We start from the raw sequence: 24,323 nt of genomic DNA on the forward strand, positions 1-24,323 counted from the left end.
CGGAATGGAACAGACACAGACCTGCAGATCCAGCCTATAACAAGCGAGAGCCAGCACAGAGGAAAACAAAGAGAACAACAGAGTCTAGCCAGTGTGTTTTGGGGAAAAAAATCGAGGAGACCACAGAAAGCCGGTTTGAACTGGCACAAAAAGCACCAGAAACAGAGGTCGCGGAACGGAACACCCCCAAAGGAGCCCAGGACTTAAAACCCTCCTGAGAGCTGGAGCAATTCAGAGAGCACAGCAGATTCTTCGACGCCCTGGGCCCAGGACAGCACTCCCGTCCATCCTCCCCCCACCCTTTCTTCTTATGTTACACCAAAGCCTGGTCATCTTTGGGGCAGTGCGTGTGTGAGCATGAAATTGGTTAGGGCTTGGGGCTCTAATGCTTTCTTTCTTCCCCTGAGTGACGTGGGAGCGTTCCCAGCACTCTCTGCTGTGATTTTATTATTTTATCAATAAAGCTTTAAAATCTAGACACTTGATGTGTTTCGTCATCTCCTCCCCATGTGATCCTGCGGCATCAGCCTGATCACCTGATGCTCCAGGCAGATTGGTAACAAAAATCTGTCACAATTTTGGTGGAGAATTGCAGAGGCGGGGAACCCTGTGGCACGCCTCGTCCGCCATTGGTATTTCATATTTGCTCTGTCCAGCACTGTTGGTATTACATATTGAGGATTTTCTGATTAAAGGTGTGCCCACTCTCAGCCGTAGTAGGCCTAAGAACCAGAGAGGGGTTTAGCATTCCTCTCTCCACCCCAGTTGGCGGGGATAGGGTGCAGGTGGGTACACTCCCGGTTTTAGAAGTCTGGGTAATAGGAGGGGAAGACTCAGGGAGTCTCGCTCCACACATATAATTTTCGGTGCATACACCCCCACTCCTAGCAGTGTAGGGATATTAAAGAAGGTTTATATTAGAAATGAAAGTGATTCCCCATAATTGCTCCCCCATAATTTAAATCTCATAGCATTACCAAGTAAAATCTCTTGGATTTATTGTTAACTTACAAGCTACTGTCTGTGTAAAACTTGTAAGCCATTGATTGCATCTGTTCTCAGAAAGATACTTTATTGCTATGTAAAACTTGCAAACAGTCAATTGACTCTGTTCTCTAATCATGCTCTGTAATTGATACTTTGTAAACAAAGGCGGTAAGCCATTAATTAACTCTCCACTCAAAATGATATATTGTAACGGCAACTTCTCTTAGAGGCAGCACAGAAAAAAACCCCTCCCTCTATAATCAAAGGGCAGGGAGACTAATTTATTTGAGAAACATCCCAAAAGTGGTGGAGACAGTAAAATAAATGTGATTAAAAGAAGGAATGTATGTGAATGAATGCTTGGTTTACATGAATGATCAGGGAGGTGCCAGCCTAGGAATGCAGAATCCATCGGCCGAAGAAGGCGTCAAGTGGAAACAACCAGATGACCCCCAGAGGGCAAACTGGAATCTACCCCACCATCTCAAAGGATGAGAAAAACCAACATCTGACAGCACGGAGCCATCAGGAATGTGTCACCTGCTGATTGATTCAGCAACAGCAGGATGAAGCAATTCCCACAGGAATAAATTCCTATAAAAATGGACTCTAAAGACTATGGATTCTGAGTCTCGGGTTCTGCTACCACCCTCCAGGAGCATCAGGTGCGCATCTGACACAGACTCGGCACCACTCTCGTGGACAGGATACCTGGCCAGTATTCTGTCACGAGCAACTTCCAGGCTGGTAACCATAACTGATTAATGCAGAATCTATGTGAGTGTTCGTGTGAATGAATGAATGTAACAACTGTCTGTTGTATTTGCAATAAACGTGGCATTTTGCCTTATCCTTCTTATAAGATCCTGTTGGTATTATTTTATTAGTGTAACATAATTGGTGGAGAATTGCGAAAGGGGGAATATTGGTAAAGTACCTCAGTTATTGTAAATATTGGTGTGCACCAAGTAAACTTGGCACAAAACAATCTGGTTAACCAAACCTGCTGGCCTCCAGATAGGTAGCAGGAAAATAACAAATATAAGCTACGATTTCAGAATCTAGGCTGTGTCACTCGCTGAATGGTGTCAGGGGCGACAGGAAAGTTTGAACAAGCTTTTAAAAATGTTCAAGAGAAGGTGCATAAACCCTCGGTCGTAGCATGACTGAGGATAAGAGGAGAACTTAGGGTTTCTCACTCTGCCCTAGGAGGGGTTTTTATGTTTGTTGTACGAACTCTCGGTGGTAGAAGCCCGAGCAATACAGAGGGAAGCTTAGCATCTCTCCCTCTGGCCCAGAGTGGGTTAAAATCATAAGCACTGGCACGAGCAAACATAAGATCCAGATCCTGTTCTGTTAAACCAATCTCTGAAGTATATAGGAGTTTGGGCAGTGTAGTATTGTGTGTGTAATATTGAGGTCATTTCACAATTTTGAAAAATGTTTAAGGAAAGGGACCAGGAAAGGTGGGGGCTAGCTAAGGAGCCCACCCTCCTTGCTAAAGTGGTAGTGGAACAAAGCTTTGGTAGTGGAACAAAGCTTGTGCCCATAGAAAGGAAAGGTTCATTGGAAAAAGCAGGATCAGGCCCAGACAAACAGGCAGGAAACAGATAAAGAGATTGGAAAACAGGTTGGGAACCCTGAGGGGCATAGTGGCAGGAGTAAGGAAAAGAGTAAGTACAGGCATGGGGATTTCAGATGCTGGGACAATACTTGGAATGGTGAAATCTGAGTTGAAGGGGTCATTTTGGGAGATAAGAAAGTGAGTTAAGGAAAGAGGGAGAAGATAACTCTACAGAGGCCGGAGGGAATTAAGCAGTTGAACCTTGTAAAAATGTTAACAAAGGAAAGTGTTAATAGAAAAAGAATTCTTGGTTTCTTTGCAGCCATTCTGAAGGAAAAATGGGCTCTTTTCCAAAGGAATGTTTGTAAATAAGCCAGAGAGAAAGACAATCTGCTTTGAATCATTTGACTGAACAATTTAGTCAAATTTGCTAAAAGAACATAGGGGAGGTTCTATTGGAACTTAACTGCCCCAAATATAATGTATAGCAAATGTAATCTATGTACAGCTGTGTAAAAATTAAAGCAGTGTAAGGGATGTTAAGCGGAAGAGTGTTTGTATCTCTCTGTGTGTGTACAGATATATTGTGTAAATGTGTGGAGTGTTAGGGACCTAGGCCAACACTCCTGACTTGTCAAATCCTGTTTTGTAGGTTTAAGATAAATTAGTTTTGTTTTGAATAATGCCACTAAAAATCCATTTGACTCTTTAATTCAAAGTTGCAAAACTGACAGACCTTTTTGCCAGACACAGGTAATCAGTGTTGGTTGGCTTTGGAATTTGGTATTTAACCCTTAAGGGGTAACTTGATTCTTTACAAAATTTAAAATGTTTTTAAATAAAGACCAAGTCATGGCTGCAGCAGGGCAGTCAAAATCAGGAGAATAGGGAAAGACTGTGGATTCTTGTTTGTTTGTTTGTTTTGTAACAAAATAGCAGATGAGAGCTGTAGTAAAAGAATAAGAAATTTAAAACAAAAACAAAAAGACAGTGCCCCTCTGAAGCAACAGCAGGGGTGAGGTGCACAAAATAAAAAGAAGCAATGTTAGAAACACTGAGCCTTAAGATGGCTCTGTGTAATCAGACTGTCACTTTGATAAGGGTAAATGAAAACTCTGTAAGAACAAAAGAAACAGTTACACCTTATGTAAAAAAAAAAATTGATATGTATAGAAGTTAAACTATAGAAGGAAGGTGCATTTTCCCCAGGACATGTGCAGTGTATATTATAGAAGGGGTGAAAGAAATGCAAACGAAACCTGCTACTCAATTAAAATTCTATTAGGGCTCCAAAGGAGCCACAATAGATTGTGTTTTCTTTTTCAGATCTGTCTGTTTTCGAAGCAAGAGTTAAAAGTAATCAAAACTCTGGTGGAAGTTAATTGTATTCCTTTTAAGACAAGAGTCTCTGAGCTGCTGATGGCTTTGAATCCAATAGCCAAGCTTGTGTTAATGCAAATTACCTATCTGATTGATGAAGGAAACAACTGCCAGCACAAAGAAACTGAAAATAAAGGACATTCCTGGTCAGCAAACAAATTGTCTAAATAAAAGGCATGGTATAATACCTTTCATAGATTTAATGCTAATGTTATTGTTAATATTAAACATTAGGATAAATGTAATGTTAATAAGTACCCTGTAACAAGTATAGTGTGTATGATTTTTGGAAAAATCCTTTAAGGTAATATGGTAATGATGCTCCTCAGCTATTACCTGTGAGTAAACTTAAAGCTTAACACAGCAGGAAAAACATTATAAACTTGGTCTGCGGTATAAGAAAAACTGTGGTACACCACCTCATGGATTTAGTGACTGAACAGTAAAATAACTTCCCCATAACTCTTAAAAGATACAAGCCATTAAAATCTGGCCTGCCTATAGAATAAAAACACAGGAAAATATGGAGGTAATTCCTCGTGTTTTGTCTGAAATCAACAAGGGTATTTGTAAAAGAAAGGAATATTTTAAGCAATAATCAATGCCACCCCAAAGGGGGTAGAAAAATGTTATTTTTGTCTTTCAGAAAATCAGAAAAAGCTGATACCAGCTACAGGACAACCTAATACAGAAATAAATGAAAGTGACTGAAAGATCTTAAGAGTTGTACTAAGGGATTATGACATGATGTTCGGGAAACAGAAGGGTGTAGCTACGGACTTGGGAGTCCCGCAGTTGTGGGCGATGGCATCAGCGATGGGTTCAAGGCCGGACATACGGGCTGTAGGGAGTGCGGACATGGAAGTCCAGCTGCCCAGTTAGCTGGTGCCATGGGAGGCAGGTGAACCTGATGCCCAAGCCACGGGGGAGGCAGCAAAGAGGGACAGGACCCTGCTACCTCTTTCCAAGGGTGTGTGTGAAAACCTCTCCTGGTGGGAGAGGGCTCTCACCAAGGTGGGATACAATCCCTGGGGTTCCGTGGCAGAGCTCCAGAAAAGAGTGTTGACTTAGCAGGATTTGTTAGACCTGTATGGCGAGGATGAAAAGCTGAAGGGTAAAAACCTAGGGGCAATTGTGGGATTAATTTGGACTGCAGCAGCCATGTGGTATCAGACATTGTTGGGACAGAAAAAGGAGTTGGGGAGAAGGGAGGAGGTGTTTACCCGACAGTTGATGGAAATTGAGCAACTGAAAGCGCAAATTACTAACCAGGCTGCAACCCAAGCCTATGCCCAGGACAAGTTGCAGGCCCTGAGACAGGACTTCCAGGCGGAAAAGGAGAAACGCACCCACCTGGAAGCGCTGGCTAAGCAAGTACCGGTCCTTCAGGGACTCGTTAAAAATTTGACCATTTGTGCTCAAAATACGCCACAACAGCAGTGTGCTTGTCATGAAAAGGAAATTAAACAGTTAAAATGCCAATTGGGCATGCATTCTGTCCAGGTGGCAGCCATTATAGCAGGTGAAGGGGGAAAAGGTTGAATGTACGGCACCCCTCCCCCAACTACAAGGAAAAGCACCCCGTGGGGTGATTACAGAAAGAAAAGGGACCAGGAGGGGTGGGGGCTAGTTAAGGAGCCCACCCACCTTGCTAAATTGGTAGCGGAACAAAGCCTCTGCCCATGGAAAGGGACAATGCAGCAAGAAAAAAAGGATCGGGCCCAGACAAGCAGGCAGGCAACAGATAAAGAAATGGGTTGAAAACCTTAAAAGCATAGTGGCAGAAGTGAAGGACGCAATAAGTGCAGACATGGGGAATTTAAATCCCTGAAATAGTACTTAAACATGGTAAAATTTGAGTTGATTAAGGTGTCATTTTGTGAGATAAGCAAGTGATTTAAGGAAAGAGAGTGAGAAGTTAACTCTGGAGAGAGTTAATCAGTTGAACGCTGTAAAGGTGTTAAAGAAGACAACAATTCTTGGTTTCTTTGCAGTTATTCTGAAGGAAAATGGGCCCTTTTCCAAAGAATGTCTGTAAATAATCCAGGCAAAGAGGTTATTTAAGTGAAATCATTTGACTATGAACAAATTAGTCCCATTTGCTAAAAGAACACTCCTGGTGTGTATAATCTTTGTTTTGTAGGTTTGAGATAAATTGGTGTTGTTTTAAATAATACCACTAAAATCCATTTGAATCTTCCATTCAAAGTTGCAAAACCAAAAAACATTTTTGCCAGACATAGGTAACTAGTGTTGTTTAACTTTGGTATTTAGCATTTAACCCTTAAGGTAATTCAATGCTCTACAAAATTTAAACTGTTTTAAGTAAAAACCAAAGTCGTGGCTGCAGCAGGGCAATCAAAGCCAGGAGAATGGGAAAAGATTTTAAATCTGTTTTTTTTGGGGAACAAAATAGCAGATAAGAGCTGTAGTAAAAGAGACAAAGACCATGCCCCACACTGAGCCTTCAGGTGGCTCTGTGTAATCAAACTGTCACTTTGCCAAAAAGGAGCCCCAATAGGTTGTGTTTTCCTTTTTAAATCACTGTGTGTTTTGGAAGCAAGAAGTTAAAAGTAATCAAAACTCGGGTGAAAGCTGATTGTGCCCCTTGTAAGACAGAGTCTCTGAGCTGCTGATGGCTTTGGATCCAAATGCAAGCCAGAAAGCATCTGTGTTAATGCAAAATACCATGACCTGATAAAGGTAAAAGCCATTGCAATCTGGCCAGCCTATAAAACAAACACAGGAAAATATGGGGCTAATGTCTCTGTTTTGCCTGCAATCAGCAAGGGTATTTATAAAGAAAGGAATATTTTAAGCAATAATCTGCCACCTCCAAAGGGGTAGAAATATGTTCTTTTTGTCTTTTAGAAAATCAGGAAAAGCTGATACCAGCTGAAGGGCAGCCCAGAATACCATGAATCCACTGTCACAATAGAAATTGTGTTGTGTGTTCCATGTTTTGTTTTGTGTTTGTCTGGTTGCTAGCACTGTTGTCTACCAAATGCTGCAGGGAAACCTCCCCAGGCAGCAGACAACATATTGGGAGAAACTGGTTTTGGAGCAGGGATTATACATACTGTAGATCTGGAGGTAATTAAGAATAAATTAAGCTCTCTGTCCCAGCTATAGGACAGCCTAATACAAAAACAAATGAAAAACCATACTGCTGTAGCTATGGGATGTACTGAAATGCAGATACTTGCTTTATCCACCTTGGAACACAAAATGTTTTGGGTAATATCAGAAAACACTAAGGTTTTGATACACTTGCTAAAGGAAAAAAAAAAAAAAAAAAAAAAAAAAAAAAAAAGGATCACTGTTTGATACTTATCAATACGAATGGATGTAGTATGCTTTTAGCATAGTAAGGCCAGACCTTTTAATTGGAGAAAATTGTTGTTAAAAATTGCACTCCAACAGGCTCTGGAGGCAAAGATATGGAAAGTTAGCCCACTCCCCATATTGCACATGGGATCCTTCTGGCTACCCCAGACCTCGAGACAGTGGGCTGGGGAGGGAGGGATGCAGTTGGACACCAGAGGTTGTACCGAGTGGACTCCTCAAAAGTGGGTGTGCTTGTCCTTGCCTGTTGCTCCAGAGCACTGTAGTAAAGGCATTGTACTAGGATCCTGTATGTGGGATGAATTGGATAATGAGATCAAAGTACTGTATAATGGGCAATGTATATGTGTTAATTCCTGGGAAGAAGTGTTTTGGGAGGATGGAAGTGTTAGCAACCAGCTAATAAACAAATGTAAATGTAATGTAAGCACTGTGTTTACCAACAATCACATTTTCTGTTTGCCACAACCAAAAAGCTCAGCTTTGCCCAGTGGAGGGAGAAGCTATGTAAAAACCCACGAAGCTGTAGAAACCGCTTTAGATAAGGAAAAGGCTAAGCGTAAGGGGATTGTCATTAAAGACATCTGGGGATGGCAAATTGGAGACAAGGTAATGTTGCAAAAGTGGGTGAGTCTGTACCCGATTGTAAATCGCATTTCCCCGGTAGTGTACCAGCTTCAGCTACCACGCAAATTGAAATGGGCGCATGCCAATCAGCTCAAAACATATGTTTCTCCCTAGATTTCTGGTCATCGCATCGTGGGCCTCCGTTGTGGACCAGCCACCTGCCTGGACTATCTGGGTTTCTCTCTCTCCATGGGATTTTGAGAAGGGAGAATACCTCCAAAGGCTCTCCCTGACTCGAGCTGCTGATGGGGCCCAAGCCACAGTGTGGCGCAAGGCTGGAGGGGAGGTACCTTGGAGACAGTGCATGGTCCAGATAAACACAGTAGAGCCACAGCAAAATACCAGGTGGGTGGCCCCGGACCTCCCCTGGATCCCATTGGGACAAACCTGGTTCCTCCTGTGGGGGGCCTGGAGTGGAAGTGGAATGGGAAGCCCTTTTGGCAAGCAATAGCAATTATTGATTTTGGGGTGTAATATTGTTGCTGTAACCACTAAACCAAGCAAACATCGTCCATGACGAAAGCCAGGAAGGGCTGTAATGGGACAACTAATAATTTAGAGAGTTTTTGTATGCGTCTCTAAAACCCTCGAGAGCTGGAGCACTTCAGAGAGCACAGCAGATTCTCGGACGCCCTGGGCCCAGGACAGCACTTCCGTCCATCCCTCCCGCCCCCTTCTTCTTGCATTACACCCAAGCCTGGCCAGCTTTGGGGTAGTGGGTGTGTGAGTATGAAAGTAGGTTAGGACTTGGGGCTCTAATGCTTTCTAATGCGAGATAGATGCCCTCATTCTCCACCAAAACTGTGACAGATTTTCATTACCAAGCTGCCTGGAGCGACATTTGTTCCTGGTGCTTTGTGTGCCAGTTCAAACAGGCTTTCTGTGGTCTCCTCGACTTTCCCCAAAACACACTGGCTAAACTCTGTTGTTCTCTTTGTTTTCCTCTGTGCTGGCCTTCGCTTCGTTTTGTTGATACAGACTAACACGGCTACCCCTCTGAAACCCATCTACAGGCAGACAGTGGAGGAGATGTTCAGGACTAGGGGATGGGGGGGGGGGGGGCAGAATAGGGGTCACGTTGCAAAGAGTAACCCAGGCTGGTGGAAGCCAGAGTGAAGCTGTTGCACTGTAAGCATACTGCTTGTAGCAGGGCTCTGAGCCAAAGCAGCACAGCAGACACCCAGGGTTACAGGGCAGGCAGTGACAACCCTCCCTGATGTGGGTGGAATGCCAAAGCATCACAATAGGTCATTGGAGACTGCACCAAATCTTTCCATGAAACCTTCCCGTCGTCCCTTTCCCACCAGACCCTCCCCGCTCACTAGAGCAACCATTTCCCAACCATTTCCTGTTCCAACTACCCCAGAGTTCCCCCAGCCCTCCATAACCTGGACTGCCTATCCAATCGTGCCCCACCAACAGCACCACAGCTCCACCCCCTTTTCCTAATTCCAAATCTCCCATTCCCCCAGCCCACCCCATGACCATTTCCCAGGAACTGCAGTCCCAGTCTCCCCTTTTCCTCACCCAACCCTCCTTGATTCTCTCTAATCCTCCCCAAACCCCTCACTTCCTCCCACTACTCTCACCCTCCCTGCACCAGCTCCCTATCGTCTCCCCTCCCACTGCTCTCTGCCTTATCTCCTCCCAAGGACTCCTAAATAGGAACTTCGCATTGTCTCTTTCAACAGATGAGCCCACCTGACTGTCACAGGCTCAACACACTTGGGAAGTTATTATAGTAACGTGCCAGCTCTGCTATAGTTAAGGTTCAACATTTCTTTCTGTTTGCTCTAAACTGCACATGCCTACTCAGATTGTCTAGAATTGTGTTGCTTATGACGGAGAAGGGAAGAGTTAGTTATGCTCCAGTAAGGCCTACCTCAATTACAAACAGTGAACCAAAGGCTGGGAACCAGAGCAGGCCTGGCCTTGGCAAAATAACACTAGGTATTGGCTGACCAAGCAAGCACATTCCTGACCAGAGAGGATGGTAGAAGAACACCCCGAGTTCCCAAGTAACCACATAAACACATTCTTGAGAGATGGTGCAAGGACACACCAACCCCCTTGTAAGATAAGGATGGGATGACAGGATAATGGATGAGGATGTTTGGTTCCAACTAGCAGGTACCAGGTGTAGGTCTGGTAACTAACCATGTCAGGAATGTGATACGTAACTGTTTCTATCAATGTATAAAAGGAGACGTTCATAGGAGGGGCACCTTTGGCCAGCCTAGGGGGCAGTGTCCTGGCGCACTGACTGAGCTAGTACAATTGTCACAGGCATACATAGGTTAGTGTTCCTGTAGTTCCTTCACCACTGAACCGACCCTGTGGTCTTATGAATAAGATAGAGTTCTGCTGAATGAACATGCTGCACTGTCTGCTACTGCAGCTAACACTGAAGCTCCAAGAACAGTACTTGCGCTCCAGCAGCAGCCACACACAAATGTGGGGTTATTTGATCAAGAAGTTCCTGAGATACACCCCTATCCCCAAAAGCAGCTTTTTACAAACTCACCATGCTCTTATAACATTTCCTTGCACCCACATGGGGCTCAAACTGCGGTTCTCATTGTCCCCCAACTGATCTCAGGCACTTGGTCTTTATCTCAGCTAGCACTGCCTCTTTGGGCAAGCAGTATTGAAAAAGTTTAATAACTAGAGTTTGGAATTTTAGATCAGCATGAGCCAAACTGTAAAGTCAAAGAGACTGAAATGCACATGGACACCAAGACTAAGGCTCTGTTAAGAGCCAGAGTGTTTCCAACAATCAGCTGTCACAATAATTGTTTGGCTAGAGGGGGCATGCTGTGGCCACTGAAAATAAGCTACACCCATGCATTTGAGTATGAGCCCTACCAGAGATATTTTGAAGACATGTATTGCACATCTTTCTTGGGTTCTGCCCTGATACCAACATTTCTGGGTTAAGAACAATATTTCAAAGTGCACTAAAATCCACATGCCAAATTTGGCCTGGTCTGCATGCAAAAGATTTGCCAGCATAGTTCTGTTGGTTATGGGAGGGGGAAAAAAAAAAAAATCACATCCCCAGCCAACATAGCTATGGCAACAAAAGCTCTGTGTAGACACAGTTATAGTGGCAAAAAAAATCCATTAAAATAAATCAAGGAAATTAAAAGCCCATATGCAAAGTTAAGGTTGTTCAGTGCTGTCTCATGCCCTTCCAGAATGTGGATGGTGGCTAAACTTAAACCTCTGAAAACCACGTCACCCCTGTAATGCAACTTTAACTCTGCCCCCACCCCTAAGCCTAAAGCAGTGGTCCCCCAACCGTTTATGTGGGGCGGGCGCTGGACGACTAGAAGCCGAGGACCATGGCCGTCGGTTAAGCAGTCGCCGAAATGCCACCGTGAAGTGGCAACGTCAAGAGACGTTGCCGCCGTTGATGGCATTTCGGCAGTAGCACTTCTTGACATTGCCGCTTCTCAGCAGCTACTTTTTCGGTAGCCAGTAGGCAGGCACCATAGCGCCCGCGGGCACCACGTTGGGGACTCCTGGCCTAGAGCTTCAATAGCCACGGAGAATAGTTCAGGAAAGGTGGTACAAATCTTAATAAACTACAGAGGGAAGTAGAGGACCCTTTGTCTCTTGAAGTCTTCAGACCAAGACTGGCTGCCTTTCAGGAAGATGATTTAATCAAACACAAGGTATTCAGCAATACAATAGCAACTGGATGAAATTCTGTGGTCTGTTACACAGGAGGTCAGACTAGATGACCTAATAAGGACCCTCCTGTCCTTTATATATATATATATGAGAGAGAGAGAGATATACCTATCTCATAGAACTGGAAGGGACCTCAAAAGGTCATCAAGTCCATCCAGCCCCCTGCCTTCACTAGCAGGACCAAGTACTGATTTTGCCCCAGATCCCTAAGTGGCCCCCTCAAGGATTGAACTCACACCCCTGGGTTTAGCAGGCCAATGCTCAAACCACTGAGCTATCTCTCCCCCCAAAATCTATCAATCTACAATAGATACAAGGAAGGACTGGGAGAACATATTATCTGTGTTGTGCTCCACAGAGTTGAACACCAGTATTTATCTGCATGCATTCCAGCTGTGTGCACTGTTTCAGCTGTAGCTGTAATTAAAAGAGGGATTAGTTGGATCCCTTGGCAGAGCTGTGACTGATATGAAGAGAGGTGCATGTGACTCTTGACATACCAAGTTTGCCTCATTTCAGTGCTGACTATTGTAGGTTGTGTCAGTAAAGGCACACAAGCTATGTTCTTGCCATGGTGATTGTCAGCAGTCTGGTACCATACATGTTAACTGTCATCAGGGCTTAGTGAGGAGTAAGTGAAGGCAATGACTCAGAAGGAATCCTGAGTGCAAGGGCAAAGGGGTGGTAACATTTTGCTAGTTTGAGATGCTTTGTGTGCAGTAGGCTCAGTGTTTAACTGAGGTAGGTAGCTTCTGTCTGCTACAATGAAAATGAACCCAAGTTTTCCCTTAGCAAAGAGAAGATGTTAGACTTTGTGCTATCCTGTCATGTGCTCTGTTCCCAAAGTGTTTTGTAGCTGGGAGGGCAGAGCGTTAGCATGTGTGTTACTGGCACGTTGCTGAAACAGAGCAGAGCTGAGGTTGCACTGTAGGGGTAACTCTTCATTTCCCCTTCTAATAACCAAGGGGACAGGAATCCTTACCCATCGACGTCACGTTCTCATAATTCTCCTGCATGACGTCTCTGTAGAGGGCTCTCTGAGCAGGGTCCAGCAGAGCCCACTCCTCCTTGGTGAAATACACAGCCACCTCCTCGAAGGTCACCAGCCCCTGAAAGAGCAAGAACCCCCCACTCAGTACCTGCTGCCCCAGAGACAGCCCCCTAGTCACGGGGGGGGGGAGGGGGGGTGAGCAGGGCCAGGAAAATGGAAGCTCTGGGAGGTACAGTCACTATAGTCCCCACCCCCAGGAGGTATCAGGGTGAGGAGAGAAAGAGAGAGCCCCTTGTTCCTCCCAGCAGACAGAGAGGGCAGGGTCTTCACATTCATCACACACCTACTAGCCAGAGCATACAGGAGATGGATCCTGCTGGGGGCTCTAAGGACAGCCTCATGGTACGAATCCCAACATCCTCCCCATTTCCCACAGCTGGATATGAGGGGATGGGGCATCTCCTCTTAGCCTCACTGGTGGGTGCCAACTTCATATCTCCTAACAGCCTATGGCTGGTAGGTTCATGCTCCAGCACTGGAAATCTGGTAAGTTTTCCCAGCCCTGTCCAGGGGGGTTGTTTCCTGTTCCACAAAAGAGGTAATTTCCATCTCTGGCCCCCATGGGTCTGTTTCTAGAATATAGGCCCAAGGTAAACTAGTCCCAGCAGGTTTGTCACACCTTGTTCCTGTTCCTTTCTAGACCAAACCCCCAAGAAGTTCCCACCTCCTAAATATTTACTGTCCCTCTTCCTCCCGTATCTCCCTGAAAATCCCTACCTGGACTGGCTCGTCAGCAGCCATTTCTTTTCCGTGTTCCATGGGAGGATGAGACGATCTGGAGGAAAACGTGGATGTTATTCTGCAGCCTGTCAGGGAAAGAAGGGCAGCTAGGGAGATTCCAGAACTGCCTTTAGCCAATTTCACATCAAGTTCCCCTCAATTCCCCCAGGCTCTTTCCATGTAGACAAATGTTCTAGACTCTGCCATGCACGGGTGACTTTTGACAGTCTCATGTAACATTCTCAGAAGAAAACCAGGAAAATGTGAAATTACTATAAGGTGGGTGCATAACTAGTTGAAAGACTGTATTCAAAGAGTTATTATCAATGGTTCGCTGCCAAATTAGAAGGTCATATCTAGTGGGTCCCACAGGCATCTGTCCTGTGTGGCACTATTCAATATTTTCATTAAAGACTTAGATAAAGGAGTGGCGAGTATGATTATAAAATTTGTGGATGACACCAAGCTGGGAGGGGGTTGCAAGCAATTCAGAGGATGGGATTAGAATTCAAAATGACCTTTACAAATTAGAGAATTTGTTTGAAATCAACAACATGAATTTCAGTAAAGCCCCATGCAAAGTACTACTTTTAGGAAGGAAAAATTGGGTAATAACTGGCTATATAGTATCATAGAATATCAGGGTTGGCAGGGACTTCAGGAGGTCATCTAGTGCAACCCCCTGCTCAAAGCAGGACCAATCCCCAACTAAGTCATCCCAGCCAGGGCTTTGTCAAGCCAGGCCTTAAAAACCTCTAAGGAAGGAGATTCCACCACCTCCCTAAAGGTAACCCATTCCAGTGCTTCACCACCCTCCTAGTGAAAACAGTTTTTCCTAATATCCAACCTAAACCTCCCCCATTGCAACTTGAGACCATTACTCTTTGTTCTGTCATCTGCTACCACTGAGAACAGTCTAGAGCCATCCTCTTTGGAACCCCTTTTCAGGTAGTTGAAAGCAGCTATCAAATCCCCCCTCATTCTCCTCTTCTGGAGACTAAATAATCCCAGTTCCCTCAGCCTCTCCTCGTAACTCATGTGCTCCAGCCCCCTAATCATTTTTGTTGCCCTCCGCTGGACTTTTCCCAATTTTTCCACATCCTCCTTGAAGTGTGGGGCCCAAAACTGGACCCAGTACTCCAGATGAGGCCTCACCAATGCCGAATAGAGGGGAATGATCATGTCCCTCGATCTGCTGGCAATGCTCCTACTTATACAGCCCAAAATGCCGTTAGCCTTCTTGGCAACAAGGGCACACTACTGAGGAGGGAGGGATAGCTCAGTGGTTTGAGCATTGGCCTGCTAACTCCAGAGTTGTGAGTTCAATCCTTGAGGGGGCCATATGGGGAACTGGGGTAAAAATCTGTCTGGGGATTGGTCCTGCTTTGAGCAGGGGGTTGAACTAGATGACCTCCTGAGGTCCCTTCCAACCCTGATATTCTATGACTCATATCCAGCTTTTCGTCCACTGTAACCCCTAGGTCCTTTTCTGCAGAACTGCTGTCTAGCCACTCGGACCCTAGTCTGTAGCAGTGCATGGGATTCTTCTGTCCTAAGTGCAGGACTCCGCACTTGTTCAACAAGGACAATATTAGATTTCTTTTGGCCCAATCCTCTAATTTGTCTAAGTCTCTCTGTATCCTATCCTTACCCTCCAGCAGATCTACCACTCCTCCCAGTTTAGTGTCATCTGCAAACTTGCTGAGGGTGCAATCCATGCCATCTTCCAGATTATTAATGAAGATATTGAACAAGAACGGCCCCAGGACCAACCCCTGGGGCACTCCGCTTGATACCGGCGGTCAACTAGACATGGAGCCATTGATCACTACCTGTTGAGCCCAATGGTCTAGCCAGCTTCCTATCCACCTTATAGTCCATTCATCCAGCCCATACTACTTTAACTTGCTTATGGAGCAGCCTTTCCTTCTTTATCAAAAACCAGAGCTTTCTGGTGAGAGCAGCTTATGGAATCACCTCCCCACAGGGAGGATGTGGATCTCATTTGCCCCTATTTTAATCTGGAGTCACTCCTTGTGCTTCCTTGCCATGACTCCAGATTAATATTGGTCTCAATGAGACCAGGAGCAAAGCTCAGAAGGGAGGAGGCCAGACCCCTTTTAGGCAGATCACTGCATGGGGCCTGTGGAGGGCTAGCTATAGCACCCTGGTCTCTCAGATAATTGCCTCACAAAAGAAAATTACTGGCTTAACCAGAGACAATTAACCTGTTATAGTGAGATCATTGGCTAACGAGGCGATTAGCACAATAAGGGGAAGACTATATAATTGGGAGGGACAGGATGTACCAGGAAGCTCAGTGAGAGTGGGGTGTAATAGAGTGGGCTGGGTGGAAGGTTCCTCCTGGCACATGCCTGTACTATATTCTGCAGTGCTGGGAATATAAAGTTTCAAGATGTACATGGGGAAAAAGGAACAGCCCGGGTGTATATTGGAAGAGACAATGCAAATGGGTTGGGCAGTGCAGCACAGCGAGTAGCTGTGACACCGGGTAACCCCTTTCCCAACTTCCTCCCTCCCCACATCCGAGAGAAGGGCTCTGAACAACAGTTTCCATCCAAAACCAGAAGTTCTTGCAGTTTTGACGGAGGGAGAAAAGCAAAATCTGTGGTGATTTCACATTAGTGTTTGGTAAATGGATAGAAAGTTACCACCTCCCGCCCGACGGCCATTCACACAGGCAGCTAGGAGCACTGTGTGATACTTCCTTAACAGAAGGACGGCATGGAGGAGCCAACATATTTAAGACATTTCCTGGCCTGTCCCTGGAAAATAATGGCCACTGACCAACCTCAGAGATGGCTGCACCTCAGAGCTGGGGGAAGCAATCCCACATGGGGGATGGAGATACTTCTGGTCATAGAGTTAGTCAGCTCAAGCAGCTGGCTCTGGGGACAGCTACACCGGCTGCTGGTGAAGCAGCTCTGCAGCCAGCTGCTCCAGCGGCCCCACAGCCAGCCACACCAGCCACTGCTGGAGTGGCCCCGGGGCCAGCCACACCGGCCACTGCTCAGGCTCTAGCCCTGAGGACCGCCCGAGAAGCGGCCAGTGCGGCTGGCCGCAAAGACTGCCTGAGCAGCGGTCCCCAGGCAGCTGGAGTAGCCACTTCCCTGGGCAGCCCCCCAGCAGTGGTGCCCGTGCAGACGCTGCCAGCAGCGGTGCCTGGGCGGCCAGTGCAGTCGCTGCCAGCAGCCTCCAGAGGAAGTCCCCAGGCGGCTGGAGTAGCTGCTTCCCCAGGTGGCCTCCGGCGGCGGTGCCCAGGGCAGCTGCTGCCGGCGGCCACTGGCAGCTGTTGTTATGGCTGGCCCTGGCCCCCGCCAGCAACAGCCCTCTGGGGCAACCATCCCCCAGCAGCAACCCCAGCACCCCTCCACACACACCCCGCAGCAGCGACCCCCTTAAGATTTAGTCATGGGTATTTTTAGTAAAAGTCATGGACAGGTCAAAGGCCCGTGAATTTTTGTGTATTGCCCATGACCTGTCCATGACTTTTACTAAAAATACCTGTGACTAAATTGTAGCCTGATTGATAATTAGTGGAAATGGCTGACTGAGATTTGATATCAGTTTTCAGTAATTAAAGAGAAAAGGGTGGAACTCTGAGGAATTTTGGATCAATCTTCATAAGTTAGAAAGGAAAGTAGGAGGATGTGAAGTATTTATATCTATAGTTGATAATAGGTAAAGAGGTAAAATCTGAGTGAATTTCTTATCAATATTTGATAAGAGAGAAAAGGGGAAACAGTTCCAGGGATTTTATATCAATAATCAAGAGTGAAAGGAAAGAGCAAAAACAGATTTTATGTTAACATTTTGTAATTAGAGACAGGATAATCTCAGAGCATAATACATTAGTAATAGATAACACTGGTCTATAATTTTTGAGAAGTCATCTGCTTCAGAGATAAAATGTGCTATTTATTATGTATTTTGATGTGCTGAATTCAAATATGACAATTAAAACAACTGATTGGCTACTGTTTCTAAGATATTTAAGTTTTTACATTTTATGTCTATGTATATTGTGTAGATAGAGTTTTAATCATAAATTGTAAACCTACGTCTTTTCATGTGTTTATGGTTGCTTTACATGATAATATTTCACCTGTGCTGTTTATGTAACACTTTAAAAATCAGCAAAAGGGTTATATAAATAAAATTTATTATGAAACAAAAGGCAAAAAACTATTATGTACATAGTTTAGTCCTATTCAGTGTCTACTCAGCGCTTCTTGGCTTGTCTCTTGTATTCATTAAATGGAGCATCTCTTGTCACTGTCCAGCAATAGTCTGCAAGCATTGATGGGCTTCATTTGCCCTGATAGCGTTTCTCCATTGTTGCAATGTCCTGGTGAAATCGCTCGCAGTGCTCGTCGCTCACTGCTCCGCTGTTCGGTGGAAAAAAAAATATCTAGATGAGAATGCAAAAAAGGTATCTTTAGTGACATGTTGCAACCAAGGCTTTTGTATGCCTTGAGGAGATTTTCCACCAACAACCTGTAGTTGTCTGCCTTGTTGTTTCTGAGAAAATTTATTGCCACTAACTGGAAGGCTTTCCATGCCGTCTTTTCCTTGCCACGCAGAGCATGGTCAAATGCATCATCTCGAAGAAGTTCACGAATCTGAGGACCAACAAAGACACCTTCCTTTATCTTAGCTTCACTTAACCTTGGAAATTTTCCACGGAGGTACTTGAAAGCTGCTTGTGTTTTGTCAATGGCCTTGACAAAGTTCTTCATCAGACCCAGCTTGATGTGTAAGGGTGGTAACAAAATCTTCCTTGATTCAACAAGTGCTGGATGCTGAACACTTTTCCTCCCAGGCTCCAATGACTGTCGGAGTGGCCAATCTTTCTCGATGTAGTGGAAATCTCTTGCACGACTATCCCATTCGCAGAGAAAACAGCAGTACTTTGTGTATCCAGTCTGCAGACCAAGCAAGAGAGCAACAACCTCAAATCGCCACAAAACTGCCACTGATGTTGGTCATAGTTTATGCACCTCAAAAATGGTTTCATGTTGTCATAGGTTTCCTTCATATGGACTGCATGACCAACTGTAATTGATGGCAAAACATTGCCATTATGCAGTAAAACAGCTTTAAGACTCGTCTTTGATGAATCAATGAACAGTCTCCACTCATCTGGATCGTGAACGATGTTGAGGGCTGCCATCACACCATCGATGTTGTTGCAGGCTACAAGATCACCTTCCATGAAGAAGAATGGGACAAGATCCTTTTGACAGTCACGGAACATGGAAACCCTAACATCACCTGCCAGGAGATTCCACTACTGCAGTCTGGAGCCCAACAGCTCTGCCTTACTCTTGGGTAGTTCCAAATCCCTGACAAGGTCATTCAGTTCACCTTGTGTTATGAGGTGTGGTTCAGAGGAGGCGGATGGGAGAAAATGTGGGTCCTGTGACATTGATGGTTCAGGACCAGAAGTTTCATCCTCTTCCCTGTCTGACTCAAGTGAGAATGATTCTGGTGCATCAGGAACCGGCAGTCCTTCTCCGTGGGATACTGGGCATATAGCTGATGGAATGTTTGGATAATGCACAGTCCACTTTTTCTTCTTTGACACACCTTTCCCAACTGGAGGCACCATGCAGAAGTAACAATTGCTGCTATGATCTGTTGGCTCTCTCCAAATCATTGGCACTGCAAAAGGTATAGATTTCCTTTTCCTGTTCAACCACTGGCGAAGATTTGTTGCACAAGTGTTGCAGCATATGTGTGGGGCCCACCTCTTGTCCTGATCTCCAATTTTGCAGCCAAAATAAAGGTGATAGGCTTTCTTAACCATAGTGGTGATACTGTGCTTTTGTGATGCAAAAGTCACTTCACCACAAACATAGCAGAAGTTATCTGCACTGTTCACACAAGTACGAGGCATCTCTGCTCACTTTGGCTAAACAGAAATGTGTCCCTTTGCAAAATCAAACACTGACAAATAAGAGTACGACACTGTATGATTTCTAGAGCTGATATAGGGCAATTTGTTCAGCAGAGTGATGTAAGCTTCGTTATGATTGCATCATCCATGACTTCTAGGAATAACATGATGCAATTCATATCGTGTATGACGCAATACCAACTTCAGATTGCATCATTCATTGTTTTGCCTAAAAAGCAAGTACTGTCCAAACCCAGTCAGATTTATTCATAGATCCAGTCAAAGATGTATTTTAGTAATTTCTGGTTTAAATTGAGATCCCTTCCCTTTATAACTCACTTATCCTCCGCCATTCCCAAGTTAAGGGTCGTATATACTGACCCAATAGCGTATCTTGAAAACTAGAGCCAATCAACAATTTTAAGCATCATTTTCGTTCTCAGTGACCCAGAATTAGTAAAGTTTGACTACATTTATTTCAGAAGCATTTTGGCTGTAGAGCAGTGTAATGAGAGAGAAAATGGGGCAGAGTTTAGGGTACTTTTATCTTAGTCTTTGAGAATTGGGGAGAAAAAGGGTTAAAAACTAAATATCTGATAATAGGAGAGGAAAGCACCAAGCTCTGGGGGATATTTAATAATTAGAGGGAAAGTTTGAGAGGACTGTGTATGGATGTTCAATAACCACAGAAAAAGTAGTGGTTTCTCACCACCATTCACCTAGGCAGCAGGACCCTTTGCAAAGTTGCTTTGGAGATGGGTGTGGAGCAGGCAGGCTCCCTGGCCCTGGGGAGGGGGACAAAGATAGGGGAAGGTGGGGGGTGGATAGCGGGGAGGGGCAGCAGCTCAGAGCAGATACTCCATTGGAGAAACTTGCTCCTGCCTTCCATTGCTGTGTCCCTTCCATGCCCTGTTAATGGCAAAAACTGGCCACCCTCTCCCCACCCCAGAGGCAGCGTGTCTCAGGCTCTCCCCACCACTACTCACCAACCCCCTTCCCATTTGGGGAATGACTCAGGGCAACAATTTTCCACTTAAGCGAGGGCAAAGTGCCGCAGATAAAATGGGTGGAAAAACAGCTCAACTCAGGTGAGAATTTAAACTGACATTTGAGGAGGAGAGAGAAAATGGGGCAACATTGGCTAAAGGGCAGGGGTGAAAGTGAGACGGTACGGGCCCAGTACAGCGTTCTGGTAAGAACCTGCACCTGCCCATATGCAGCCCATATTAAAAGTGCTGCTGCGGCAGTGTTTTAATGTCTCTGCCCCTTTTGCCTCCCCCATTGGCAGCCCTGCTGGTAGGGTCTGTACCGTACCAATGGGGGGCGGGCAGCAACATTAAAGTGCTGCCACCACAAAGTACCCGGCAGCACTTTAATGTCCCTCCCCCTTTTGCCCCCCCTTGGCCACGATGGGGGTGGGGGGGGGCAAAGGGAGCAGCTTTCCCGGGGCCGGTGATTTAAAAGGGCCCAGGGCTCTGGACGCCACTACCACGGCCCCTTTAAATTGCAACTGGAGCCCTGGGCCATGCGGGTCAGGCAGCCTGGAAGGGCTAGCTGGGGGATGCTGACCCCCAGCCCCACCCCTTCCACCCAAGCCCCTGCCCCTTCCAGGGGCCAGAGTTGGCCCCAGCCCTTACCGGTAAGTCTGGAGGCACTTTCACCCCTGCTAAAGGATCAGTCATGCATAGGGTGACCAGATAGCCAGTGTGAAAAATCATGACGGGATAGGGGGTAATAAGAGCCTATACAAGACAAAGCCCTGAATATTGGGACTGTCCCTATAAAATCGGGACATCTAGTCACCCTAGTCGTTCGAGAGCAGGGGGATCTGCATGGAGGTTACAGCCATACTTGATAAGGGCGGGGGAGAGAACAGAGGAGCCCTTCCCCCATCACCTGCTGTTCTCCCCGGGCACTTCCTGCCTGCGGAGAGAGCTCAGTTTATTCCATTGCGTCCTCTCTCTCCCGTCCCCCCATCGCTGGCTTATTTTCCTCCCTTCCAAACCCACTGGGGCCCACTCTCTTTCCCCGCCCCGATCCTCCCCACTTTAATGGCCCTGCAGACCCGGACAGGAGCTAGGTGCAGAACCAGGGAAGCAGCTTCGCTGAGGCTAACCCAGCTCCGACCCTGCCCGCAAGGGCACTAACAGTTACCGAGAAGAAGATCCCCGGTTGCGAGCTCCGAGTGCCTCAGAGCTAGAGACTCACCTTCCTGCCGCTCCCAGCGCTGTCCCCGAGGCCTCTCTCACCTGGAGTCTCCGGCACAGGGGCTGGGGTCGGCAGAGCCCGGGGCTGGTTCCCGCTGGAGAAACTCCCCCCTCACCGCAGGCTGGGCACAGGAGGCAGCAGGGAAAGGACAGGAGGACCCGGGGAAGCAGCAGTGGCTCAGCTCGGGCTCCCAGATCACACGAAGGCAGCAGCGTCCCGTGCTGAGCCTGGGCGGGGTTGCACAGTATCGATCTGGCCTTTGTCCTCCCCGGTTCCGGCCTCCCTCCTCCCAGTGACCCGCCCCTGCTCTCAGCTGCTGCAGCCGCTTCCTGCGCCGTCAGCACCAACCCGGATGCAGCAGTACTGACTGGGCAGGGGGCGGGGCTCTCTCCGTCTGGAGGCGCAAGACTAAAAAAAGGGCACAATTAAGGAGATCGTGCAGGAGGGATCCAAGCTGCAAGTAGCCATAAACTATAAAACTAGTCTCTATGCGCCTATCTTTAAATTAATATATGGGCTGGGTTTTGAATTAAGGTTGAAATATACAGGTATATGCTGGTGTATCTATACTGTATCTTATAAAATTATTTAAAGAAGCCTGTCAGGGGTATGCATACTTCAGAGTTAGACCTTACAGCAACCCCACCCGTCAGAATGAGCTACCCATGGGAGAAAGCTGGGAGGGCAGCTCATTCTGATAGCGAAGCACACAAACCCTGATACTAGGGCTGTCAATTAATCCCAGTTAACTCACGCAATTAACTCAAAAGAATTAATCATCATTAATTGCACTTATAACAATAAAATACCAATTGAAATTTATTAAATATTTTTGGATGTTTTTCTACATTTTCAATATTGATTTCAATTACAACACAGAATACAAAGTGCACAGTGCTCACTTTATATTATTATTTTTTATTACAAATATATGCACTGTAAAAATGATAAACAAAAGAAATAGTATTTTTCAATTCACCTCATACAAGTACTGAAGCACAATCTCTTTATTGTCAAAGTGTAACTTACAAATGCAGATTTTTTTTCGTTACATAACTGCACTCAAAAACAAAACAGTGCAAAACTTTAGAGCCTACAAATCCATTCAGTCTTACTTCTTATTCTGCCAGTTGCTAAGACAAACAAGTTTGTTTACATTGATGGGAGATACTGCAGCCTGCTTCTTATTTACAATGTCACCTGAAAGTGAGAACAGGCGTTCGTATGGCACTTTTGTAGCCAGCGTTGCAAGGTATTTACATGCCAGACATGATAAACATTCTTATGCCCCTTCCGTGCTTCGGCCACCATTCCAGAGGACATGCTTCTATGCTGATGATGCTCGTTAAAAAAATAATGCATCAATTATATTTGTGACTGTATTCATTGGGGGGAGAATTGTATGTCTCCTGCTCTGTTTTACCTGCATTCTGCATATATTTCGTGTTATAGCAGTCTTAGATGATGACCCAGCATATATTAGTTTTAAGAACACTTTCACAGCAGATTTGACAAAATGCAAAGAAGGTACCGATGTGAGATTTCTAAAAATAGCTACAGCATTCAACTCAAGGATTAAGAATCTGAAATGTCATCCAATATCGGAGAGGGATGAGGTGTGGAGCATGCTTTTAGAAGTCTTGAAAGAGCAACACTCTGATTTGGAAACTACAGAACCCAAACCACCAAAAAAGAAAATGAACCTTCTGCTGGTAGCATCTGACTCAGATGATGAAAATGAACATGCATCAGTCTGGACTGCTTTGTATCATTATTAAGTTGAACCCGTCATCAGCATGGAAGCATGTCCTCTGGAATGGTGGTTGAAGCACGAGGGGACATATGAATCTTTAGTGCATCTGGCACATAAATATCTTGCAACGCCAGATACAATAGTGCCATGTGAATGCCTGTTCTCACTCATTGTAAACAAGAAGCAGGCAGCATTATCTCCTGCAAATTATAACCAGCCTTGTTTGTCTGAGTGATTAGCTGCCCAAGAAGTAGGACTGAGTGGACTTGTAGGCTCTAAAGTTTTACGTTGTTTTATTTTTGAATGCAGTTTTTTTGGTACATAATTCTACATTGGTAAGTTCAACTTTCATGATAAAGAGATTGCACTACAGTACTTGTATGAGGTGAGTTGAAAAATATTTTTATTTGTTTTTTACAGTGCAAATATTTGTAATAAAAAATAAATATAAAGTGAGCACTGTACACTTTGTATTCTGTGTTGTATTTGAAATTCATATATTTTAAAATGTAGTAAACATCCAAAAATATTTTAAATAAATGGTATTCTATTGTTGTTTAACAGCGCAATTAATCGCAATTATTTTTTTTAATTGCTTGACAGCCCTGTGGAGATTAATGGAAGGAGGAGGCACACGTCAGAGCCCTAGGGGGGCTCACGTCAGGGCCCTAGTGGGGATCTGGGTGATCGCTAGTTCCCACCACCCAACCCAGATGTAATGAGGTTGAGTAGTGTCCGCAAAAGAGAAACTAAACAACTAATTATTCCTCAAGAAAGATTTTTAATGACTTATGACCATAATGGCAACATAGACAGAATAAGAAAAACAGAATTAAAGACCAGCACTGAGTGAAGATTAATACAAATGGCAAGTTATACTAGAGACAAGCACAAGTACAAGTAATATTATGCATTAACTACCTATTCCTATAAGTGCACATATAAAAGGTAAATAATACTGAAAATAGTCACAAGCACATGCAACGCTACTATTACTGATTCCGTAGCAACTTCACATGTACTGTAACCACCCTCAACAAATACAATTCTATATGCAATACTAATACATTGA

General features: G+C 45.2%; 1 protein-coding gene across 1 annotated transcript in view; it reads right to left on the minus strand.

The window, feature by feature from the left end:
• Positions 1-21,634, minus strand: part of LOC101947352 (zinc finger protein 3-like) — a 33,236-nt gene extending 11,602 nt beyond the window's left edge. The window contains exons 1-3 of the mRNA XM_065553213.1: positions 21,499-21,634; positions 13,368-13,425; positions 12,582-12,708 (exon numbers count right to left, since the gene is read on the minus strand). Of these exons, the coding sequence (XP_065409285.1) occupies positions 12,582-12,708; positions 13,368-13,409 (169 nt within the window). The 5' untranslated portion in view covers positions 13,410-13,425; positions 21,499-21,634. The remainder of the gene's footprint in view (positions 1-12,581; positions 12,709-13,367; positions 13,426-21,498) is intronic.
• Between the last annotated feature and the right edge of the window lie 2,689 nt (positions 21,635-24,323).

The sequence above is a fragment of the Chrysemys picta genome, chromosome 7 (genome assembly GCF_011386835.1).
Source record: "Chrysemys picta bellii isolate R12L10 chromosome 7, ASM1138683v2, whole genome shotgun sequence".
Lineage (NCBI taxonomy): Eukaryota > Metazoa > Chordata > Testudines > Emydidae > Chrysemys > Chrysemys picta.